Here is an 18914-nt window from a genome sequence, read left to right as displayed (position 1 = left end):
TGCCCTGTAATTAGGTTCAAATTAAATCAGCACCCTCTTGTAATTAGGACATCAGTAACCACTCTCGAGGCACCAGTTCTCCAGCCCCTCCCTCTTCCCAACATGGGCTAAAGCAAGAAAAAGGGCCCACTGACTCTCCCTGGGATGGAGAAATAATCAAACCAATAAATACAGTGGAGGCAGCTGTGCGAGCCCCTCCCTCCACTGCCTGCCTTCCCCACTGGTCCTGCCCACTGGCCGGGAGGAGGGAGATGAGTCACTGGGGAGGGGTCTCCCTAGTGGCTAGTCTAAACCCTAGAGTCTGCAGCATCAGCCCTCAGAGACTGGGAAACTTCCAGAGCCTGCCCAGGTTAGCCGTGCTGCTCTCCTGCCATCCATTAGCCCAACTCGGCCCTCCTCCTCTGTGATGCCTCCCCAGCCACCAGGCGAGGGCCTCAGTCCCTCATCCTCGTGCGCTGCCACTGCTGTGGCTTGTTATGGGTGTTTCAGCGTCTGGTTCCTCCTCCGCACCTAGACTGCCACGCCTCCGAGAGCCTGTGGAGGTGGTCTTGGCATTCACTGGACCCATCGCTGTGCCGGTGCTGCTGGGTCTTAATCCGTGTTTGGTGGATGGATGGATGGATGGATGGATGGATGGATGGATGGATGAATGATAGGTGCTCAAAAGATTCTGTTGTTCAACTGGAAAGGTGGATGGGAAGGCATAGCTTATGATCCTGACACCAAGAGCCATGTTTTGCAACTCTAGCAGGAGAAGGGCCTTTGGAGAGGTTTTTTTTTTATTTTTTGGTGCTACTTGTGCAAGTGCTGGTGCTGACTGGCCTCAACTGGGGATGAAAACAAAATACGCCAATGCACCTGCACACTCTTGAGTGCCTCCTTAAATTCTGCACCCTAGGTGCCTGGCTCGCGTCACCCTGGTCCCAGCCCTGCCCAGGACAGGCCTCAGGGACTCAATCGATGTGGCAAACAGAGTAACACTGAGCTGGGGCCAAAACCAGCAGCAGCAGGGCCTTCTGGCCTGGTGAATATTCTGACCTTTGTCTAAATCAGCCTTGGAGAAAGCAAGTCAGAAGTGGGAAGGCTCAGGCATCATTTCAATTGGAGAACCATGAAGGGTTTATCCTTGGGCACAGATGTAACCAAGGCAACTGTTAAGACAGTGAGATGACTTCAGACCCTTTTACAAAAGAGTGAGCTGGCATCTCGCCCCTCTGCCAATCGCGTTCAAATGAATACACACCGACCTACCTCTGGGCCCTACCAGGAGGTAGAGAAATGGGTGAAAGGGGCATTTTCTTTTCCATGACCAGCCTCCACGATGGAGAAAAATAAAATGAGAGACCGTGGTGGGAGTGGGCCTGCCTGCGGGGGCAGAACAGCTTCCCCGGGAGTGGAGACAGATGGAGAGACTCACACCCGTTCCTGCAGACTTCTCGGGCCGCACAGGGGCTGTACGGAGTCATGGAAAACAGTTTACTGGACCATAAGGAGGTTCTGATTCGAGGAGCATAAACACTCGTTCTGACCAACCCAGAGGTCCCTGAGGGGAGCCATGTGCAGATGAGGCAAAAAAGATCTCCAGCCTTCTGCATGATGGCCATGCTGCCAGGCACACCCACCAGGCCCCAGGAGTTGCTTGGAGCTCTGAAGGCCTGCCCTGCTTCAGGAGTATAGGAAGACAGGAGTCCTGGATAGAACCCCACGTGACCCCTGGGCCTGAATGAGTGGGTGTGGGGCAAAACTGCCAGGAGCCAGAATTTTCTGGGGCCCAGGACCTTGTTTAGGAATGAGAGCTGGCCAGCCAGGCCCCATCACCTCCACTGACTTTCCCCAAAGACTTGACCAAAGAACCAATCTTACATGGCAGCTTGGAGCATCACCCCAGATCAGAATGTGGGGGGACAAGTGGGGCTGCCAAGAAGACGGGCCACCGTGTGACACCAGAGTATGTGCCTGGGAAGGTCAGAGCCACAAGGGTGGGGCCCTGGGGTTTGGGAGAACGGGCAGGTCCCCTGGACACTGCAGCTGCTGGAGTGGTGAGCCCCCAACACGCGTACACCTGCTTTCGTGCCCTGAGAAGCACGCAGGCCCCTCACTGAACACACCACGGTGGCCGCTCTCAGGGCTCCCCCCTCAGGGGCTAGGAGGAGCCTGGGGTTTCTGAGCTCCATGGCCAGTTCCACCTGGAGGACTTGGGGGACACCTTGTCAAGTCAAATAGACCCAGAGCTAACCTGGGGAGACGAGCTCTCCTCAGCCTGCTGTCCAGACCCCTCTCGGAGCCCCCATCCTCCAGCTCCATTCTCCAGCTGGAGGGAGCTGGGCAGGGACCAGGGGCCACTGACCTTAACACATGTTGTGCCAGCCTATCTGGCATTAGCCTTTCCTTCTGTTACAGCAGGGAGAGGGAAATCACCTCATCTCCCTCGGCCAAGTCCCTTCTGGCCCCTTGTTGGGGCTCTGGTGGGTCCTGCCAAAGGACAGGCCCAGCAACTTCCCGCCTGGGCCTGGCAGGACCGAGCCTGGCCTTTCCTGCATGGAGTATCCTGGGCACTGCTTGCCGAGCTGCTAAGGTTCTTGAGGGCAGCCACGTGCAGATGAGTCAAAAGAGAAGATCCCCAGCCTTCTGCATGATGGCCATGGTGTCAGGTACGCCCACCAGGCCCCAGGAGTTTCTTGGAACTCTGAAGGCCTGCCCTGCTTCCCATGACTGGCTATGTTTCTAGGGGGTGTGGCCAGGCATATGGATTAGACCTCAGGGGTCATTCAAGTGCCCAGGTCTCCTCCTGGCTGGGGCTGACGAAACCCTGGGCTCTGGCCTCCACCATGACCAATAAGGGCTGCAGACAGCATGTACTATTTTATTGGGCCTCAAAAGCTTTAAATACAGAAATGGGGAGGGCTAGCAAAGGGGCAGACGTGGACACGCTGGCATTTGAGAATGGACGTATCAGAGAAATCACATAATCAACAGCTGGACAGAGAGCTGGGGAAAAGGGGAGTCTGGGATAGAAGTGGGGTGCCAGCTGGCCTTGGGTGCCAGGATCATGCCCTCCATAGGACAAAGTCTTTGATGTTTCTTCCTGATCTGAGGACAAGTTTTAGAAAACAAACCCCCAAAGAGAAACAAAATCAGCTGGGAGAGACGGCGGATGGCAGTGCCTGTCCTCGCAGAAGACAGTGGCCTGTCCCCTGCAAGCCTTGGACTCCCCCCACCCCCCGTCCCCAGCCCAGATGCCACCCTACAAGACATTCCTATACACTGAAGCAAAGCTGGACCCAATCTATGCCCCCAATTTGAGGTCTGGAGCTGAAAACCCCCTCCCGGCAGAGGAAGAGGTACTGGCGTGAGCGGTGCTGGGGGCCAGACCCGATTCCCTAGCGGCTGTAGCCAAACTCATCTGCGTCATCGGCTCGGAAGTCTCCGTAGCGCCACAGGTTCAGCTGCGAGAAAACAGAAAATGGCTCTTCAGGGAAGTGGGACCTGCTGGGACCCAAACGGCCAAGCCCCTGTCTCAGCACCCTTTGGGGCTCCTGAGGCAAAAACTCACCCTGGCACTCTTGGCTGACTCCTGGGCGTTCAGGTATTCTGTGATCTGGCGGGACAAGAGGACACAGGGGTGGTCAGGGTGAGGCCCAGGTCACGTCACTGCCCTGCTCACCGGGTCCCCAGCTCCCTCCAAGGAAAATCCAAGTGCAGAGTCACAGTCTCCTGGCTGTTTCTCGACTCTCCATGCTGGCTGTCTCACCCGTCTGAAACACGCTTCCCCTCCTGTCCACCTGGCGACCCATCCTGCCCCTTCACGTCTTTGGTCAAGTATCACCTTCTTAACGAGGCCTCAAATGACCCCATTTAAAATCACCACCACTCCCTCCGACATACTCCTGAGTCCCTGTCTTTACTTCTACTTTCCCTTTTTCCATTGCACTTATCGTCTAATATTTAATTTTGTTGACTTATTATATTTATTTTCTTCTTTGTCTCCTCATGCTTGAATGTAAGCTCCATGGAACGTTGTCTCTTGTTCACTGAGACCTGTCGGTCCTCAGTAAATATTTACTAAAAGAGTCAGTAAGTGAATGAATGAACACATTAGGTGTTTCTAGACACCAGCGACATTATGGGTAGCTTCGTATGGTGGACACTAAGAGCTCCAATTTTATAGGGAAACTTAAGCTAACTCCTAGGAGTGATCTAGGACACTGGGGGGAAGACTACGGTCAGGCCCCTCCTGTCCAGATGAGGCACAGAAGTGACTCACACTGAGGTCTTGTTCCAAATGAGTTAATCAACTTGCAGAACCAGAGCCATGGATCCACAAACCACCCATCGTTATGTGGGAACAGAGGAAAGGCAAGAGACGGGGGCGAAGGGGAAGCAAGGGCACAGTGGACAGAGAACACTGGTTTCAACCCTGCCGCTCGTGTCCCTCCACTCAGGAGTGCGGGGGAGCTGGGCGCTGCAGAAGGGCACGAGCTTCCCACCGGCCTGGCCCATCCCTCGAAGCTGGCATGTCGTGGGGAGAGGCTGGGGGAAACTGGGATGGGAATGGGGCTGAGTGGGAGAGGCCTGGTCCTCGTGATCAACAAATGAGCAGTGCAAGGAGGTTTCCCAGGTGTCAGCCCCCGATCCTCATGGTCCACCCTATGGAGCATCCGGGCCGGCTGTGCTCTCCTCACGTCATGAATGGGAGACTCAGGCTTCCAAAGGCTGATCTCTAGGGCCAGATGTCTCATGAACGAGGGAGGCGGGGCTCAGGCCCAGCTCTAAGCCCTGCGCCTCTCCAAACAGGCTGGAGGGGTGTCGTGGCAGAGCGGCGCTGAGTGCTGGGAGCTGGTCATGGACTGGGAGAGGAGCAAGTGAGGACGGGAGAGACAGCACAATAGGCTGTGACCTTCTCCATGCCACCCCCGGCAGAGCTTCCTGGCCTGTCACCGGGGGTGCGGGCAAAGGCAAACCTTGCGCTCCAGTTTGCAGCTGTGTTTTCAGCCAAACCAGCAGCCAATTAATTTGGGATGTAATTAGCTTTTTAAATTTTAAACCCCAACAAACCCAAATCCATTATCTCCCCCCAACAGGAGCAGCAAGATGGTGGGTGCCCCGCTGCCCCTCTGGCTCCCGGTGCAGTCCCCTCCCAGTCCCCCCGTGACGGCGGTGGGAGGCACGAGGGACACCCCACATCCGCAGCACGTACCACCTTCTGGAACTGTTTCTCCTTGCGCACCTCCACCATGACCAATCCCTCCTTCACCAAGCCCAGCCCCACGTCCCCCTTGGAGTCGGCAAACTGCAAGGTGACGTGGGGACAGCCGGCGCTCAGGTGCTCCACGTTGAGCAGGCACTGCGTGTTCTGGATGTCTCGCACCACGCTGTCCACGGCGTCTGTTCGAGCATCCTCCTGCGGCAGGGACACACCCCGGTCAGCGTGAGAGGCGAGCGCCAGCCATGAGCCATGAGGGCCCCGGGTCCTGTTCACGGACTTCAAGGAAGTCTGCCCAGCACGTGCCGGCATCACCTCACTCCCTGCTTAGACCCCAGCGAGGGAGGAAACAGGCTCTGGACATGAAGGGCCTCCTTGCCCACAGCCCCTCCCGCCCACAACACGAAGAATAACCTCCCTGCCCAGGCAGACAGGGCCTGACATCTCCTGCTGCTGCCCGCAGGGCCCCCGACACCCGGCTGCGGTTGCTGGACCAGTCTTTGCCCAACGTGCCCTGGCCCACAAGGCCCCCCGTTTCTCAAGAGCCAGCTCAGAGGCTCCGATGCCACCTTCCCTCAACCTCCTTGGCCACGCCCCTCTCTCCCGTGACTCACGGACCGTCACCATTGTTTCTACTCCTCCCATCAGCCAGTGGGACCTCAGTGGAGGATTTTCGGCAGAGGTGTGACATGGTCAGAGCTGTTTGGGGGCAGTTACTTCTGGCGGCATCGTCTGAGCCTGGAAGGAGTGCTGGGAGACCACTGCAGCCGAGAGCCCAAGAGGCTAAAGACAGTGGCCACTAACCAGGGACGCGCTGGGGGCTCAGCCCCGTGAGAGGGGGCTAGGGTGAGGGAGGGGTGGGATCTAGGACGGGGCTGGGTTTCCTTCGTGCAGATACGTGCTGGGACTGCAGCAGTGTCTGAGTGTCACGGGACAGTCCCCGCTGAGAGGAAGGAAGGCGCGGAGACTCACGTCTTGGGGCACCTGGATGAAGGCGAAGGCATACTCCGTGGCTTGGGCTGGCAGCACGCGAGTGCTGAAGGTAGGTGGCAGGGTGCCCAGGCGGGAGGACGGCAGGATCTCTCTCTGCAGAGGACACACCAGGCCAACAGCATCACACACTCGGAGCTCCCTTGCTCTCGGGGGACAACTCGCACGGCCAGGCCCCTAGGGATTCTAACTCAGCGCCTCCATCCCCCACCCCATCCCCCAGGGCTCGTTTCCAAGTAGCCACATACACGGATTCGCCCAGTCCGCGAAGCCTGGGAGGTGGGAAGCTGGGCCTGGTGGTGGCGGCACACCTAGTAGCTCCTACTGTATACCCAACCTGGTAGCTCAACTCTAATCACTGTCTCCACTTTCCCCCAATACCTTCCCTCTGTGACATGGGCTCCCTGACCCTTTTCCCACAGGCTGGGGGGGCCCTGGCTGGAAGAGCGCTCCAAGACGAGGATCCAGGCAGTGCCCCGCCTGCTAGTGGTTCTGGCTCAGGTGTGTGGGGCAACCCCAGCCTGGCAAGACCACTTCCTCTGTGTATTCCTGGGTGGTAAGGTGGGAGTGTGGCCCAGCTATGGGCTTTCTATTAACGGCCCTTCCACACTAGTCCTCAGGAGCGGCATGGCTCTGAACGACAGCATTCTGTCCTGCTTACTGCTGGGAGACTCCCAGGCCCAGCCCAAGGGGCATTTCTCCCAGGGGTACCAGCCCCCTCCCAGCAAGCCTGGGTTTGAGATGTGCTGGGGATCAGCACACAAGGACCCAGTTGAGCACGTGGACCAGGGGCCTTCGGGGACCCACTCTTCAGAGGAACCGGGGCTGTGGCTGCTGGGCCTGGACAGAGGACCACTCAGTGCTCAAAGGCCTCGGACCAGAGATACCAGTTTTGCCCAGTCACTCAGGGGTCACGGGCCTGTTAGAGGAACAGGAGAGAGGCCCACATGCTCACCATTCCGTCAGGGAGGGAGGAAGTCTAAAGCTCAGAGGGACCTTGGAGAGGGCAGATGGACTTGGCCTAGGGGCCTACTATGTTGAAGGGTCCCTGGTGGCACTTGGGGCCCCTCCCTTGCGCACTCGTCCACCTCCTGGCCCCCGCACTCACGTTGCCATAGTCGATGTAGAAGACGTGTACTTTGGCAGGAGACTCGACTTTCTCCACTCGGGCGCGGTACCTGCAGTGGCATCACGGGCAGAACTCAAGGGACAGCCCCGAGGAGGCCGGTCTCCCTGGAGCGCCAGCAGTGGCAGGGCAGGGGCTACAGCATTTCCCTGCCCAGGGCTCAGAGTGAACACCCATGGGTGTCACAAAGGGCAGTTCTCGGACTCCACAGCTCAGGGTGCTGTGGCCACCATTTAATGGAATCAGAGCATAGCTGGGAGCAGAGGGAGAGGGCAGCGTGTGGAGCAGATTAATGTGTCCTTGGGGCATAAAGCGACAAGACTAATGACTAGATTGATGCCTGCTGTTTAAACCCGGCACACTAAACAGCAGCTGTAATTAGCCGGCAGATCTGCCTGGGAGGCCACAGCAGGGAACGCATCCACATCACTTCGTCACCCTGGGAAGGCCATGGGCCCCACGCTTGGTAGATCAGACAGAAGTGACCTTCTTGCAGCCTGTGAGCGCTGCCGCTCACGTCCCAGGCAGCTGGGGTGGAGGGTGGCGGCTGGTCCAGGCTCACTGAGCACCAGCCTCTGCCCTCACCCCGCCCCCTACCCCCGCCCTGATGTCATTTTTCCTGTGTGGAGTGAGGGGGGTGTTGGAGAGCTCCAGCCAGCCAGGGCTTCCCCAAAGGAGTAGACCAGGAGAGAGAAGGAGGGACACTTCTTTACGCCAGAGGCCGACTGCAGAAAAACCACGGGTTAAAGCGCAGGCCGCAAACGGGCTGTGGGCAACAAAGAGGGCCACTCCGGAGAGCTGGCCAAGGTCAAGAACAAGCATCCAGTGGAAAGCTGGCCACTACGGCTAATGCCTGAAGTCTGGCTACTGGCTCTGCAGGCCTGGGCCCTGGGGACAGAACTGCTGTTGCTCCTACTTTAGACTCTTTGCCTTGGTCAGGTCCAGGGGGCCTACCATTCTCCGTCTACAAATTTGGCAATGCAGAATTCGCCCCGGCGGGGGGCATAGGAGCCCTCGATGGGAGGGTGGCTGGCGATGTCATTGCGCATGTTCTCCATCAGCTTCTCCAACTGGGTGCCTGTGGGGAGGAACAGGGAGTGAGACCTGGGTGCCATGTACCTTGGAGTATCATCTCTAGATGGGGCTGGGGAGGCAGATGAGCCTGGGGAGCGGGCAGGATGTGGAATGCTGTAGGGTGCCCGCGGCACTGGCTTGCCCCCATCCCAAAGGGAAGTCCTCTCTGGTCCCTGGTCGAGGAGGTTTCACAGTATCTTGCTGACACTTCAGGCCTTAGAGGCACCCAGTCTTCCAGTCTCGGCTCTCCAATCTACTGGCCATGGCCAGAGATGCCCTAGGGAATGTTCCTGGGCTTTGGTTTAGGAGGTAGAGGAAGTAAGTGGACACTAAGCAAGGCCAAGGCCAGCCAGTCTTCTCCATTCCTACCAGGGCGGGCCCTGGCCTGGGCCACAGAGGCGGTGACGGACAGCAGCCACTCTCTGCAACGTCTCCTGGGGGCAAAAGTGGAGCTGAAGGATGGGCCCCATACGACCCTGGACAAGGAAAGGGCCTCAGAATCTGCGCTGTGCAAGGTGGGGAACAGTTCTGGCAGCAGGGCCCAGTCTCAGTCTATTCCAATGTGGACACTCTGACCTGACGCGCCCCGTGAGACACATGCTGAACTGAACCTCCAAGTGCTGCCGGGCTGGGCTCCCACCCTCCCACGCCAACTCACTGCCCTCCTCCTTTCGGGGGAGGGAGACCCCTTCCCTGCCTTGTCTTTCCCGAACCACTGTCCCTGGGTCATCGGTCCCTGCTGCTGGTCTGTTTTTCTCTGGGTGTGGCAAGCCCCAAGGTCTTCTCAGAGCCCTCCCCTGGCTCCTTCCTGCCACAGCCCCTCATCACTACTCTGCTGAGCATCAGCCCCCAGTGGCTTCTCCTTTGCGTCCCTCCGGGCCCGACTCAAGCTCTCAGCAGGCCCTTTGCTCCCCCTTCCCTGAGGCGAGGGCGGCTGGTGGTGGTGAAGGACTCGCCCCCCATCCTCAGGGCCCCCGGCCACTCTGTTACAAGGGCCTGGCACATGACGGCCGTTGGTACGCTTGTCACAGTGGGCCTTGTCCATTCCCCGTCTGGTTTATGTTTCTGCCACTACACCGGGAGCTCCTTCACGGCACAGACCATAGCTCATTCGGTTCTGCTTACTCCCAAGAGACCCAGTAAAGCCCCCTGTGCAGGGTGCCTGATGATCGCAGTGCTGAAGAGGGGCCCGCAGGCGCGCGCCCTGTCCACACTCTCGGGCCCCCATGCCGGTGTTCACAGGACGGTTTCAGGGACTTTTCAGAAGGCGCTGCCCTCCCCCCGCCCGGCAATAAACCCTCCGTTCTCCTGCGCCTGCGTTCCTTGCCCAGACAGTAAAATTTCAGGGACTAAGAAGCTACCTCTACACAGGCAAGGTCCTGCCATACTTGGTCTATTTTTATTATTATTATTTTGCTCCGAGGCAACAGTTCTGCGAACAGGCAAAGCCCTCTGGGAAGTCCTTACACAGAGCCTGGTTGGTCATTTAGAGCCAATGGCAATGTGTTCGTCATTTCACCAGATCCTTCCCGAAGGCAGGCTTTAATTAAGAGAAGGGAAACAGGGCCAGAGGATGTCCCTGCCTCCAAGAGGGGTAAAAGGTCGCAGGAGAGGGAGGCTGTGTACGCTGAGGTTCGTTGTCACAGATCTGATGGAAGGCAGGGTTTTCTCTGGAGCCTACACCTATCCAGGTGGCGTGCCACACAGCACCTCACTCGCTCCTCCAATCTTCCAACAATACACGGTTTCCCCCAAGTTCTCTTTCTCTCCCTATTATCTGCCTTGGCTACCGCTCAGTGCAGCGTCCTGGCTTCCGAGAGCAGTCAGAGACAGCCAGGCGGGGTACAGAGCTGGCACAGGAAGCCTCTGAGATCACAGACAGTATGCGGGCAGAGGCCTTGAACCCTCAAGCTCTGTCTCCTGGAGACGCCGGGGCCTGTTCTTACTCAAGGCAGGTCTACCCAGCAGGACCCAGAGGCCCGGTGGAGCCTGCATGGGAGCCGGGGTACCCTGGGCAGGGTCTTCTTTGAGTTCCCTTTCCCCAAGCTCTCCAAGGGCCATTCTCGCTGGCTCCTGTGCTTAGGAATAGCTCTCCTTCCTACCTGGACCACCACCCAGACTCCCCCCACTCCACACCACACCACCCAGCCTGGAGGGCCCCTCCCGGCTTCAGCCCCAAGGCAAAGGCTGGGCCCCCTCCCACCAGGATTACAGCTGGCCACAAGAGAACCGAATCCTCCAGGCTCATCATTTCCATCTCCGCCCCTCCCTGGCTTCGCTCCCCTCCCAAGTACAGCCAGCCCAGGGCTCGAGATGATCAGTCTTTCCCGGTGAAATGACATTGCCACAAGAGCAGGTACCTGCCTGGGAAATATCATTAGAGGGGAGGTGGCTGAGGCGAGGCTGCTGACAATCTGGAGTGGGCCTGGGGGTGGGGCCGGGGAGGGCGGGCACAGCCGCACCCTGCCACCTACGGGGCTGCCTCCAATGCCACCGACACCTTCAGCCCCCTCCGCCCTGCAAGGATCTGGCTCTGTGGACCGAGAGCTGGCTCTGAGAGCTTTTTCCTCTGACCTCAACTAAAACGTTTCCCTGCAGAGGGTGGCAACGAGAGGAGGGAGGTCAGGATGGCGACAGTGAAGGGAGTAAGGGTGGGAAGCTGGGCTGGAGGGGCCCCAGCGCAGCTGCTGGGAGAGCCGGCTCTACTGCCCTCTCTCCTCCAGAAGCCTGAGGTCTCTGCCGAGGGGACCCTGGCCATGGTGCGCTGCACTTGAGGGCAGGAGGAAGGAAGAGGGTGGAGAGAGAGGGTCCTTCAGAAAGACTTTCTGGGGATGACTTCCCCTAGCGTGCTGCCAGTTACCATGGCAACTGGCTACCACTCAGGGCTGTGGCAACCTGTGGAGAAGGAGAAACCCCAGCAGAGACAAGCCCAGGCTCCCCCTCCTCGCCTCCCACGGAAGCTGAGGGGGAGAGGCACTTAGCAGAGCCGGCTTGTGCTTCCTGACCACACAGAGACAATCTGTCCGTTGCTTCCTGATACACTCTGAGGGCTACAAGTTCTCCTGCCCAGCCCTGCCAGGGGTGTCTGGGACTAAAACAATTAGTTTCCGAGCACCACCCAGACAAAACTGGTTATCTCACCAGTCCTCAGAGGACCTGCTCAGCCTCGCCCGCTCCGGGGTCACTTGCAGCTGATAAAACGACCTCGGGCCCGGGAGGTGGGCAGCAGCCGCAGGCTATTCGGGGAGGCCTCCGGAAGCCCTGGGCTGTGTCCCTCCCTCCCACTGGACAGAGGGGCCCTGAGGCGGGCCAGGTCATGCCAGCAGCCGTGAGGGGCCGCGCCTGTGCGCTCACCCGTCTCCACATCCTGCACGTAGAAGTGCAGGTCGTCGGTGATCTCAGTCACAAACACTGGCTTGTAGCTGGCCGAGCGCTCCTTCTCCTCCAGCACGGGCGCCACCTCCTCCACGGGCTGCTCCTCGTAGCGGGCCCAGACCTGCGTGTGCGGTCAGCACAGGGGAGGAGGGGATGAGGAAGTGAAGTCAGAAAGGGTGCCAGGAAAGGGGCTCCGGGCAGGGGGGAATCACTGCCCCGGCGGGTGAGTGTGGAGGTGATGTCACCACAGGATGAGCCCCTGGAACCCTCCTACCTCTGGGCGGGGGTGGGGAGAGCACATCCCATCCAGCGGCTCTGACAGGCGTCAGAAGCAACTGGGGAGCTTACTGAAAACGTAGGTGCCTGGGTCCCACCCCAGCCTGCCAAATCAGGATGTGCTCTCAGGGTCCCAGGAAAAGTGAGTCAAAACCAAAGTCTCCCCAGGGATTCCCATTCTCACGCATACCAGCGTGTGAGAACCTCGGTGCTGGAGTGGTGCTGGGTCCCCATCGCCTTCCCTCATACCACCCTGCGGGGGTCACTCTGAACTCTCCAGGCCCTCCCACTGTCACAGGCGCTCCTGAGACTCTCCAAGTGACAGCCCTGGGCCGCGGAGGCGAGGGCTGCCACTGTGCGAGGATGCCTCTGTTCTCACCGCCAGCAGGCTGCTCTGACCCCCGCTCAGAAGCTGGGCCACGGCCCTCCACCCTTCCCTCTCCCTTCCTCCCCTAGCCCTGCACTGTCGGGGTTGTAGCGGCTCAGAAGCTGATTCGGGGTGACAGCACGTCAAATCCAAGCCTGCGGCCAGGAGATTATCCCAGTAGCGAGGCCTGTCATAGCAGGGGAGGGAGGTGGCTCTCCATCTGAGTGCTGGAAAGGGGGTGGGGGAGTCCGGGGGACTGGACCGCACACGGGGTCCCACAGACACACACACAGGAATGAGTGGGGTGGTGATAAAATGTTAGCCCAAACCTTATATGCTTACCAGGTGCCACACTAAATGTTATCCAAGTACTAGCTCATGTAATCCTCACGACAACTGTTTGAAAAGGTATAAACATTACCCCTGTTTTTACAAATGAAGAAACTGAGGCACACAGGCTTGCAAGATGTAGCAGAACCAGGATTTGAACACAGGCGGCCTGGCCCTAGAGCTCTTCAAGGGGAATCTTGGCAGTGACTGGGCCTCTGGACACAAAAGGTAGTACTGAGCAACGGGGAAAGCTGTAGGTGGGGAGATGTGGACTCTGGTCTTTTCATTTTGCCCTTTACTTTGCTGTGTGACTTTTGTCAAGTCACATGCCTTCTGAGTCGCCTTTTCTTCCCTTGCAAGAGATGGTGGAGTATGACCACATGATCACGCAGCTGACACACGGACTCCTGGGGGCATCAGGAAGCAAGCAGCTGGAGGGCAGGAAGGCTGGAATCACTGAACCACTTTGGGCCACACCCGCAGAGGCCATGCTCCTGCCTTTAATGTGGCACGCGTGTGTGTCCCTCCACCAGGAGAGGCAAGGGCCCCGAGAACTGGAATGAGCGACAGGGACTTTCTGAGCCGGGGGGAGGCTGCCAGACGGGGGCGGAGAGGGATGGGAGAGACGTCACCTGGGCCCGAGCTTCTGGCCCCTCCCCAGCAGTGGCCCTCCTGACCCAGCAGTCTGTCCTCTGCCCCCGTTTCCCACCACACCACCCTCCAGTCTGCCTGCACTCGGTGCCCCTACCCGCTCCAGACCAGGTCAGCGGCCCTCCCCCCTCCCATCGTGCTCCCTCCTTTCCCAGCACACAGCGGGCTGGAGAGGCAGGGCCCCTGCACTGCCTCCTGCGTGGGCCCCCATCCTAACTCCACCTGGCTTCCCTCGGCTGTACCGCTGTACGGAAGGAGGCTCTTCTTCCGTGTGGATGAATTAGGAACAGACTGACAGGGTGAGAGCAGAAACTGCTAACGACTCCTCAAGTAAAGGTGCCTCAGGCGACAGCATCAGGTTTCCTCCTGGGAGAGAGGAGGTGGAGCGTCTTCCCTGGCAGGTGCAGCGGGGGCAACGGGCTAGAGGTCACGGATGATGCAAACAAAGCCTCGGGTTGGCCCTCAGGCCCCTCTCCTACAAGGAGGCGGCAACGGGCCAGTCCCGACGGTGTCCCACAGCTGCCGGGGCAGCAGGTGGGGAGCACAGGGGTGTATACTGCTGCCTCCTGAGGTGAGAAGACACGGGAAGCACCAGGTTGCTAAAGGGCAGAAGAGGGAGAGCTCCTCCTCAGATGGAGGGGCTCCACTTGTAGGAGAGGACGGGCTTGGCCCTTCAGTCGTGGAGCCGGGCGGGGTCCCTTCCCAAGCTGGTCAGTGTGGCTTCCTGGTGGGAAGCAGTCAGTCAACTGGATGGGCTTGGCCGCCCAGGTCCCCACCCTTAGAACAAGGGCCTGCTTTGCCCACACTGGCTTCTGTTGCCCCCTGCAGAACCTGGGCAGGGAGGGGACAGACACATCGGCAAGACACCCTCTGTGACCCCGCCATGGCCCTGGCTACAGGCACGAGTGGGCAGTGGGCAAGGAGGGCCCCTCCCTCCTCTGCTACATGCTGCTCCGTCGCGCCATTTCCTGTCCTGCTCAGACCGCTTTTGCATCCCGGGGCCAGGTCAGGGGTAGAGGCTGTCTCCCCTCCTGTCCTCACCCTGCCCCTGGCCCTCCCTCCTCCCTGGGGAGCTCTGGGCGCGCCTCCTGGCAAACGATGGGCAGTGTGGACCGAGGCTCCACTGGCTGGAGGCTTTCCTTTCTAGATCCTATTTAATATCGCTGCTCAGGAGGCTCCGGAGGTGGGGCTGGCATGGGGCCAGGGTGGTGGAGGCCTTCAAGCCCGCATCGGGGAAGCCAAGCTCAGTAAAAGCCAATCAATGGCCAACAGAGCCCTGTCAAGGGCCCTGCTGGGGCACAAAGGGGGAGGGGCGATGGGGGAACAGTCCAGACAGCTGCCATCTGCGGCTCCTCTTTGGTCCTCACCTGTCCAGGATCCCTAAAGGAGGTGGAGCGGGGAGCCCTGCATCAGCCTCCTACAGAGGCAGGGGAGGGCCTGACTGGCCTCTTCATGAAGAGAGGTGTCTGCAAGGCACAGGGAGGAATTAGGCCTGGCAGGGAGGCAGCTAAATTCTCAGAGCTGGGAATACAGCACTGCGGGGTTTCCCCAGACAGGCCTGCTCAGAAATGTACTCGCATATGATCACACCCACCTAAGACTTCTGCTTGCTCCTTGTCTCACAAAATCTCTCCGTATTACTTTCCTCAGTCAGCTCATAGGTACCACGATGATCTTTTAACCCCAGATGTGCCCGTCTCTCGAGAGCTAAGGCAGCTCTCATGGGGTCACCAGTGGGGCAAGGCTGGGGATCCTGGGGACACCTCAGATATACAGTTTACTGTCCCCCAGCGGACCACCAACTCCTCTGAGTGCAGCTAACTCTGAGGGCCGCTGCAAGGCTCTGCCCACACTACTCCTGGGTCCCGGCCCCACCAGGAGGAGGCAAGTCATGTGAGGTCACCCCGGGATCCTCGAAGAGGCTGAGGTGTGCAGGAGAGGGACCCAGGAGGCACGCAGGCCCCCACCCTGAGGGTGGTGCGCCGCATTTTAATTGGACTGGAATAAAACCACGCAGCCTGAGTAAGTAATTAATCCCTGGCAATTACTCCTCAGCACCATCATGTGGCACCCGCGAAATGATGACTTGGGTTCTTTCAGACAAATCCACTGTGTAGTAAACAGTGATGCCCAGTTGAGCACCCAAGCAAGGGACCACCCTCCATCTTTGGCCAGATTCCCTTCTCTGTCCTCTCCTTGGTCCCTCTGGGGTCTCTACTCTCAGAGGGTAGAAGATCACTCAGATCTGAAGAGACAGCTTCTCAGCTCAGGTGCTGAGTAGCCAGGGAGCAGGGCCAGGGGGCAAAGATGCTTTCAGAATCTGGGCTTTAGAGGCCGGTGCTTGCCACACTGACACCCAGCCGTTAACTCGTTCAGCCTTTGCACGTGAGGCCCAGCACCACGTCTCCTCCATTGCCCTGCGGCGAGCAGAGGACATGGAGGTGGCAGTCTTAAGCTCAGCTGCCACAAACAGGAACGCCAAGAGGAAGCTCCTGTGCTGCAGGAGCCAAGGCTGTCGGCTTCCCCATCAGTCTAGGCAGAGAGGGTTTAATGGGGGCAGAACTGGGACAAGGAAGCGTGGACATCTCCTTGGGGGCCCCATGGTGGCCTGCTCACTCCTCCAAGGCATGGACAGTCCCTTTCACCTGTCTTGGCTTTTGGGGCCACCTCTCCCTGGGGTCCTTCAGCCTCCAGTAGGATCGGTCACCTGCCCTAATCTCTAGGGGATGGGAATAAGACATACACAGAGATCCAAGACGGTGTCCCGGACCGGGCCCCTGGGGGTAGCGATGTGTCCTCTCTTAGAGGACAGGTGGGAAGAGCCAGAGTGGGGTGAGGACGAGGAGCCTGCCGGGCCCCAAAGTCCCTCCTCCCTGTGGCAGGTGTCTGGGCCTTGGCTCTGAGAGGCGAGTTGTAAGCCAGATGGCTGCCCCATGGGGAAAGAAACGTTTATTCCTGGAACAAATTTATGGCTCAGCATGGCTGTCCCATGAAATCCTCCTCAACCTCAGAGAAGCCCTGAAAACTTGTGGCCAGCTGATTTACCCCCATTATTGGTGCTGGGCTGTAAGTCAGCGGTGACAGGCTGGGGGCGGGGGGTGCCGAGCTCGGCTCCCATCACCCAAACCACTGGGTTCTCTAATCGTCCATTTGTTTCCAAAAGCTGCTTTCCGACCCACCCCCCTTGTCTCCTCAATGCAGTGTCTGCAGAGAGTGATGGGCTGTAAATCTGCTGTCCTAACAGCTTTATGCATCTCCTGGGGCAGCTTCCAAAATGGGCTTCCCTGCAGGGCAATGTGAAGGAAATTCAGACGTGGGCCGCAGGCCAACCGGCCTCTCTGAGAGCACCGGAGGGCAGGGCGGGGGAGGGCAGGCTTCCTGGTCTCCTGCGGCCCAGGGGCTCCAAGGTCACCTTCCAGGCAGCTTCCTGCTCCAGGGCCACCAGAGCTGGCCCAACAGGGAGTGCTCAGAGCGGGTCCGGGGCCACCTCAGCGTGGGGGTCCTGACATGGGGTCTGAGACCAACGCCAACCGGGGTCACTCAGTTGAGGGGTGACAGAACCGCTTCTGTCTGTCGTGTGGAGACAGCGGCGCTGGTGCATGGGGGTGGAGGGGAGGGTGAGAGAGGGCAGCCGCCTCCCCTCCCCGGCCAGGCCCAGTTCCACAGCCTACCTTCTCTTTCTTCTGCTTGGCGGCCTCCTCGGCAGACAGCAGGGACTTGTAGTAGGAGCTGCGCTCGGCGGTGAAGTGGACCTTGGAGAGCGCGTGCTCCACCAGCAGGACGGACAGGTTGGCACTGTCGATGTGCAGCCAGCCGATGAAGTTGCCAGCCTTGTCCATGCCCTCCACCTCCACCTCCACCTGGGGAGCAGAGACAGGGGGCATCAGCCTGCAGCAGGGGCCCAGGGTGGGCAGCGGAGGACAGCGGCCCTGGGCCACTGCCACCACCGTCACTCCACGGGACAGGAGTAGCTGGAAGGATGAGTCAAGCAGAGTAGGAGCTTCACTTGAGTGCTGTGAGCTGGTCTATACTTTTCAGCCTCTTGCAGCCCAGAACCACTGTGGACAGATACGTCACTGACAAAGCAACTTCAAAACTCCCCTTTCTTCTCAAATCCCCTCCCCTTCCTCTTGGCAGAGAGCCACCAGGGTAAACTTGACTCTCCTTCGCTTAAGCAAGCTCTGTGTGTGTGTGTGCACGCGCGTGCGCGCAAGCATGTAGATAAAGGTCAGGGGTGAGACAGGCAGCGGCCATAGCTGTGGGAACATCCCACTCTTCTTCAGCACCCAGTGAACCCCAGCTCGTCCCTGAAGACAGGCCCTGGGGGAGCAAGGCAATCCCCGAGGAGAGTGGAACTTGTGTTCTTCCCGGAAGAGCTGAATGAAGTAATGCTTAATGAAGGTAATGAAAGAGGTGGGATGAAAGCCAGGTGAGGAGAGGAGGGAAGGGGACTGGTGAGCAGAGGGATGTGGGCAGGAAGCGCACTACCACACGGGGGCAGCTCGGGGGTGATTCCAGCAGGAAGTTATCCCTAAAAAAGTGTAACTGGAAGGGTGTGCTCACCACCATCAGTCCAGACCTCGGGGCCGAGTGCTATGGCCGATCCCCAGACCCTGCAGGATCCCTGCAGAGCCCAAGGGCTCCCGGGCCTCCTCCCCTGAGGACTTCCCCAAGACGCAGGACCCCAGACCCGGCATGGACTCTGCTCCCACCTCTCGAAGGCAAAGGCCCAGGAGGAATTCCTTCTTTGATCCTCTCCTGACCTTTCTTCTCCTGCTAAAGGGGCCTGTAAAAGCCTTTGCTGACAAACGTAAAAACCTGTATTAATTTAAACGGCTTCAAGCTCGATTAAGCAATAAAATGAGTGTCTAAATACCCGGGAATTCTCTGAAGCCTGGGCTGGAGCCAGTGGCAGCAGCCAAGGGCAGAGGGCTAGGTTCGAGGGGCAAGTGGGGAGGAGAGCAGCCCGCCCACCTGGCGGAGTCCTGACTCAGCAGGGAGAGATGCCCGGGACACGACTCCTTATAAGCAGACAGAGGCGGCTTGGGCGGGCGGAGGGAAGGCAGTGGGGGTGGGACAAGGAGCAGGACCAGGGAGGTGGGACCCTGACTTCTTCCTATTCTGAACACCCTTCTTCCTCCTTGAGGGCCCCCCGTTACCCCTTCAGGTGGAATGCAAGTTCAACGACACGTGAAGCGGGGGTGTGGCACAGAAGGGAATACGCAGAATTTGTGAGAGCTAGAAAAAAACAAGATGTTAGACCCATCCAGTCCAACTTGATTTCGTCGGCAGGGAAACTGATGCACAGACAAGGGAAGTGGAGCTCGCAAGGGTCAGAGCTGAGAGCAGAAGCCAGGTTGCCCTGCTGCCTTCTTTCCCTACCGCCTGCTTGACTTGGGAGCAGCAAAGACCCTCCCCTCCTCCTCCCCCACAGCCTCTGTCTCACGAGCAGTCCTTCCTTCCTCCGGGCACACCTCTGACGCCCCTTCTTCGCCTTCCACTGGGTTGAGGCCAGCTCCCTC

At 59.0% G+C, this 18914-nt stretch overlaps 1 protein-coding gene across 1 annotated transcript in view; it reads right to left on the bottom strand.

Moving 5' to 3' along the window:
• Window positions 1-2843: 2843 nt before the first annotated feature.
• The window catches only part of SND1 (staphylococcal nuclease and tudor domain containing 1), a 424144-nt gene continuing 408073 nt past the window's right edge, over window positions 2844-18914 (bottom strand). Inside the window, exons 17-24 of the mRNA XM_079711118.1 lie at window positions 17064-17252; window positions 11748-11889; window positions 8274-8397; window positions 7302-7371; window positions 6176-6289; window positions 5198-5401; window positions 3554-3598; window positions 2844-3446 (exon numbers count right to left, since the gene is read on the bottom strand). Coding sequence (XP_079567244.1) covers window positions 3381-3446; window positions 3554-3598; window positions 5198-5401; window positions 6176-6289; window positions 7302-7371; window positions 8274-8397; window positions 11748-11889; window positions 17064-17252 — 954 coding nt within the window. The 3' untranslated portion in view covers window positions 2844-3380. The remainder of the gene's footprint in view (window positions 3447-3553; window positions 3599-5197; window positions 5402-6175; window positions 6290-7301; window positions 7372-8273; window positions 8398-11747; window positions 11890-17063; window positions 17253-18914) is intronic.

Source organism: Hyperoodon ampullatus, assembly GCF_949752795.1.
Source record: "Hyperoodon ampullatus genome assembly, chromosome: 9".
Taxonomy (NCBI): Eukaryota; Metazoa; Chordata; class Mammalia; order Artiodactyla; family Ziphiidae; genus Hyperoodon; species Hyperoodon ampullatus.
Note: the sequence above shows the minus strand (reverse complement) of the source record. Positions and strands in the feature narration are given on the sequence as shown.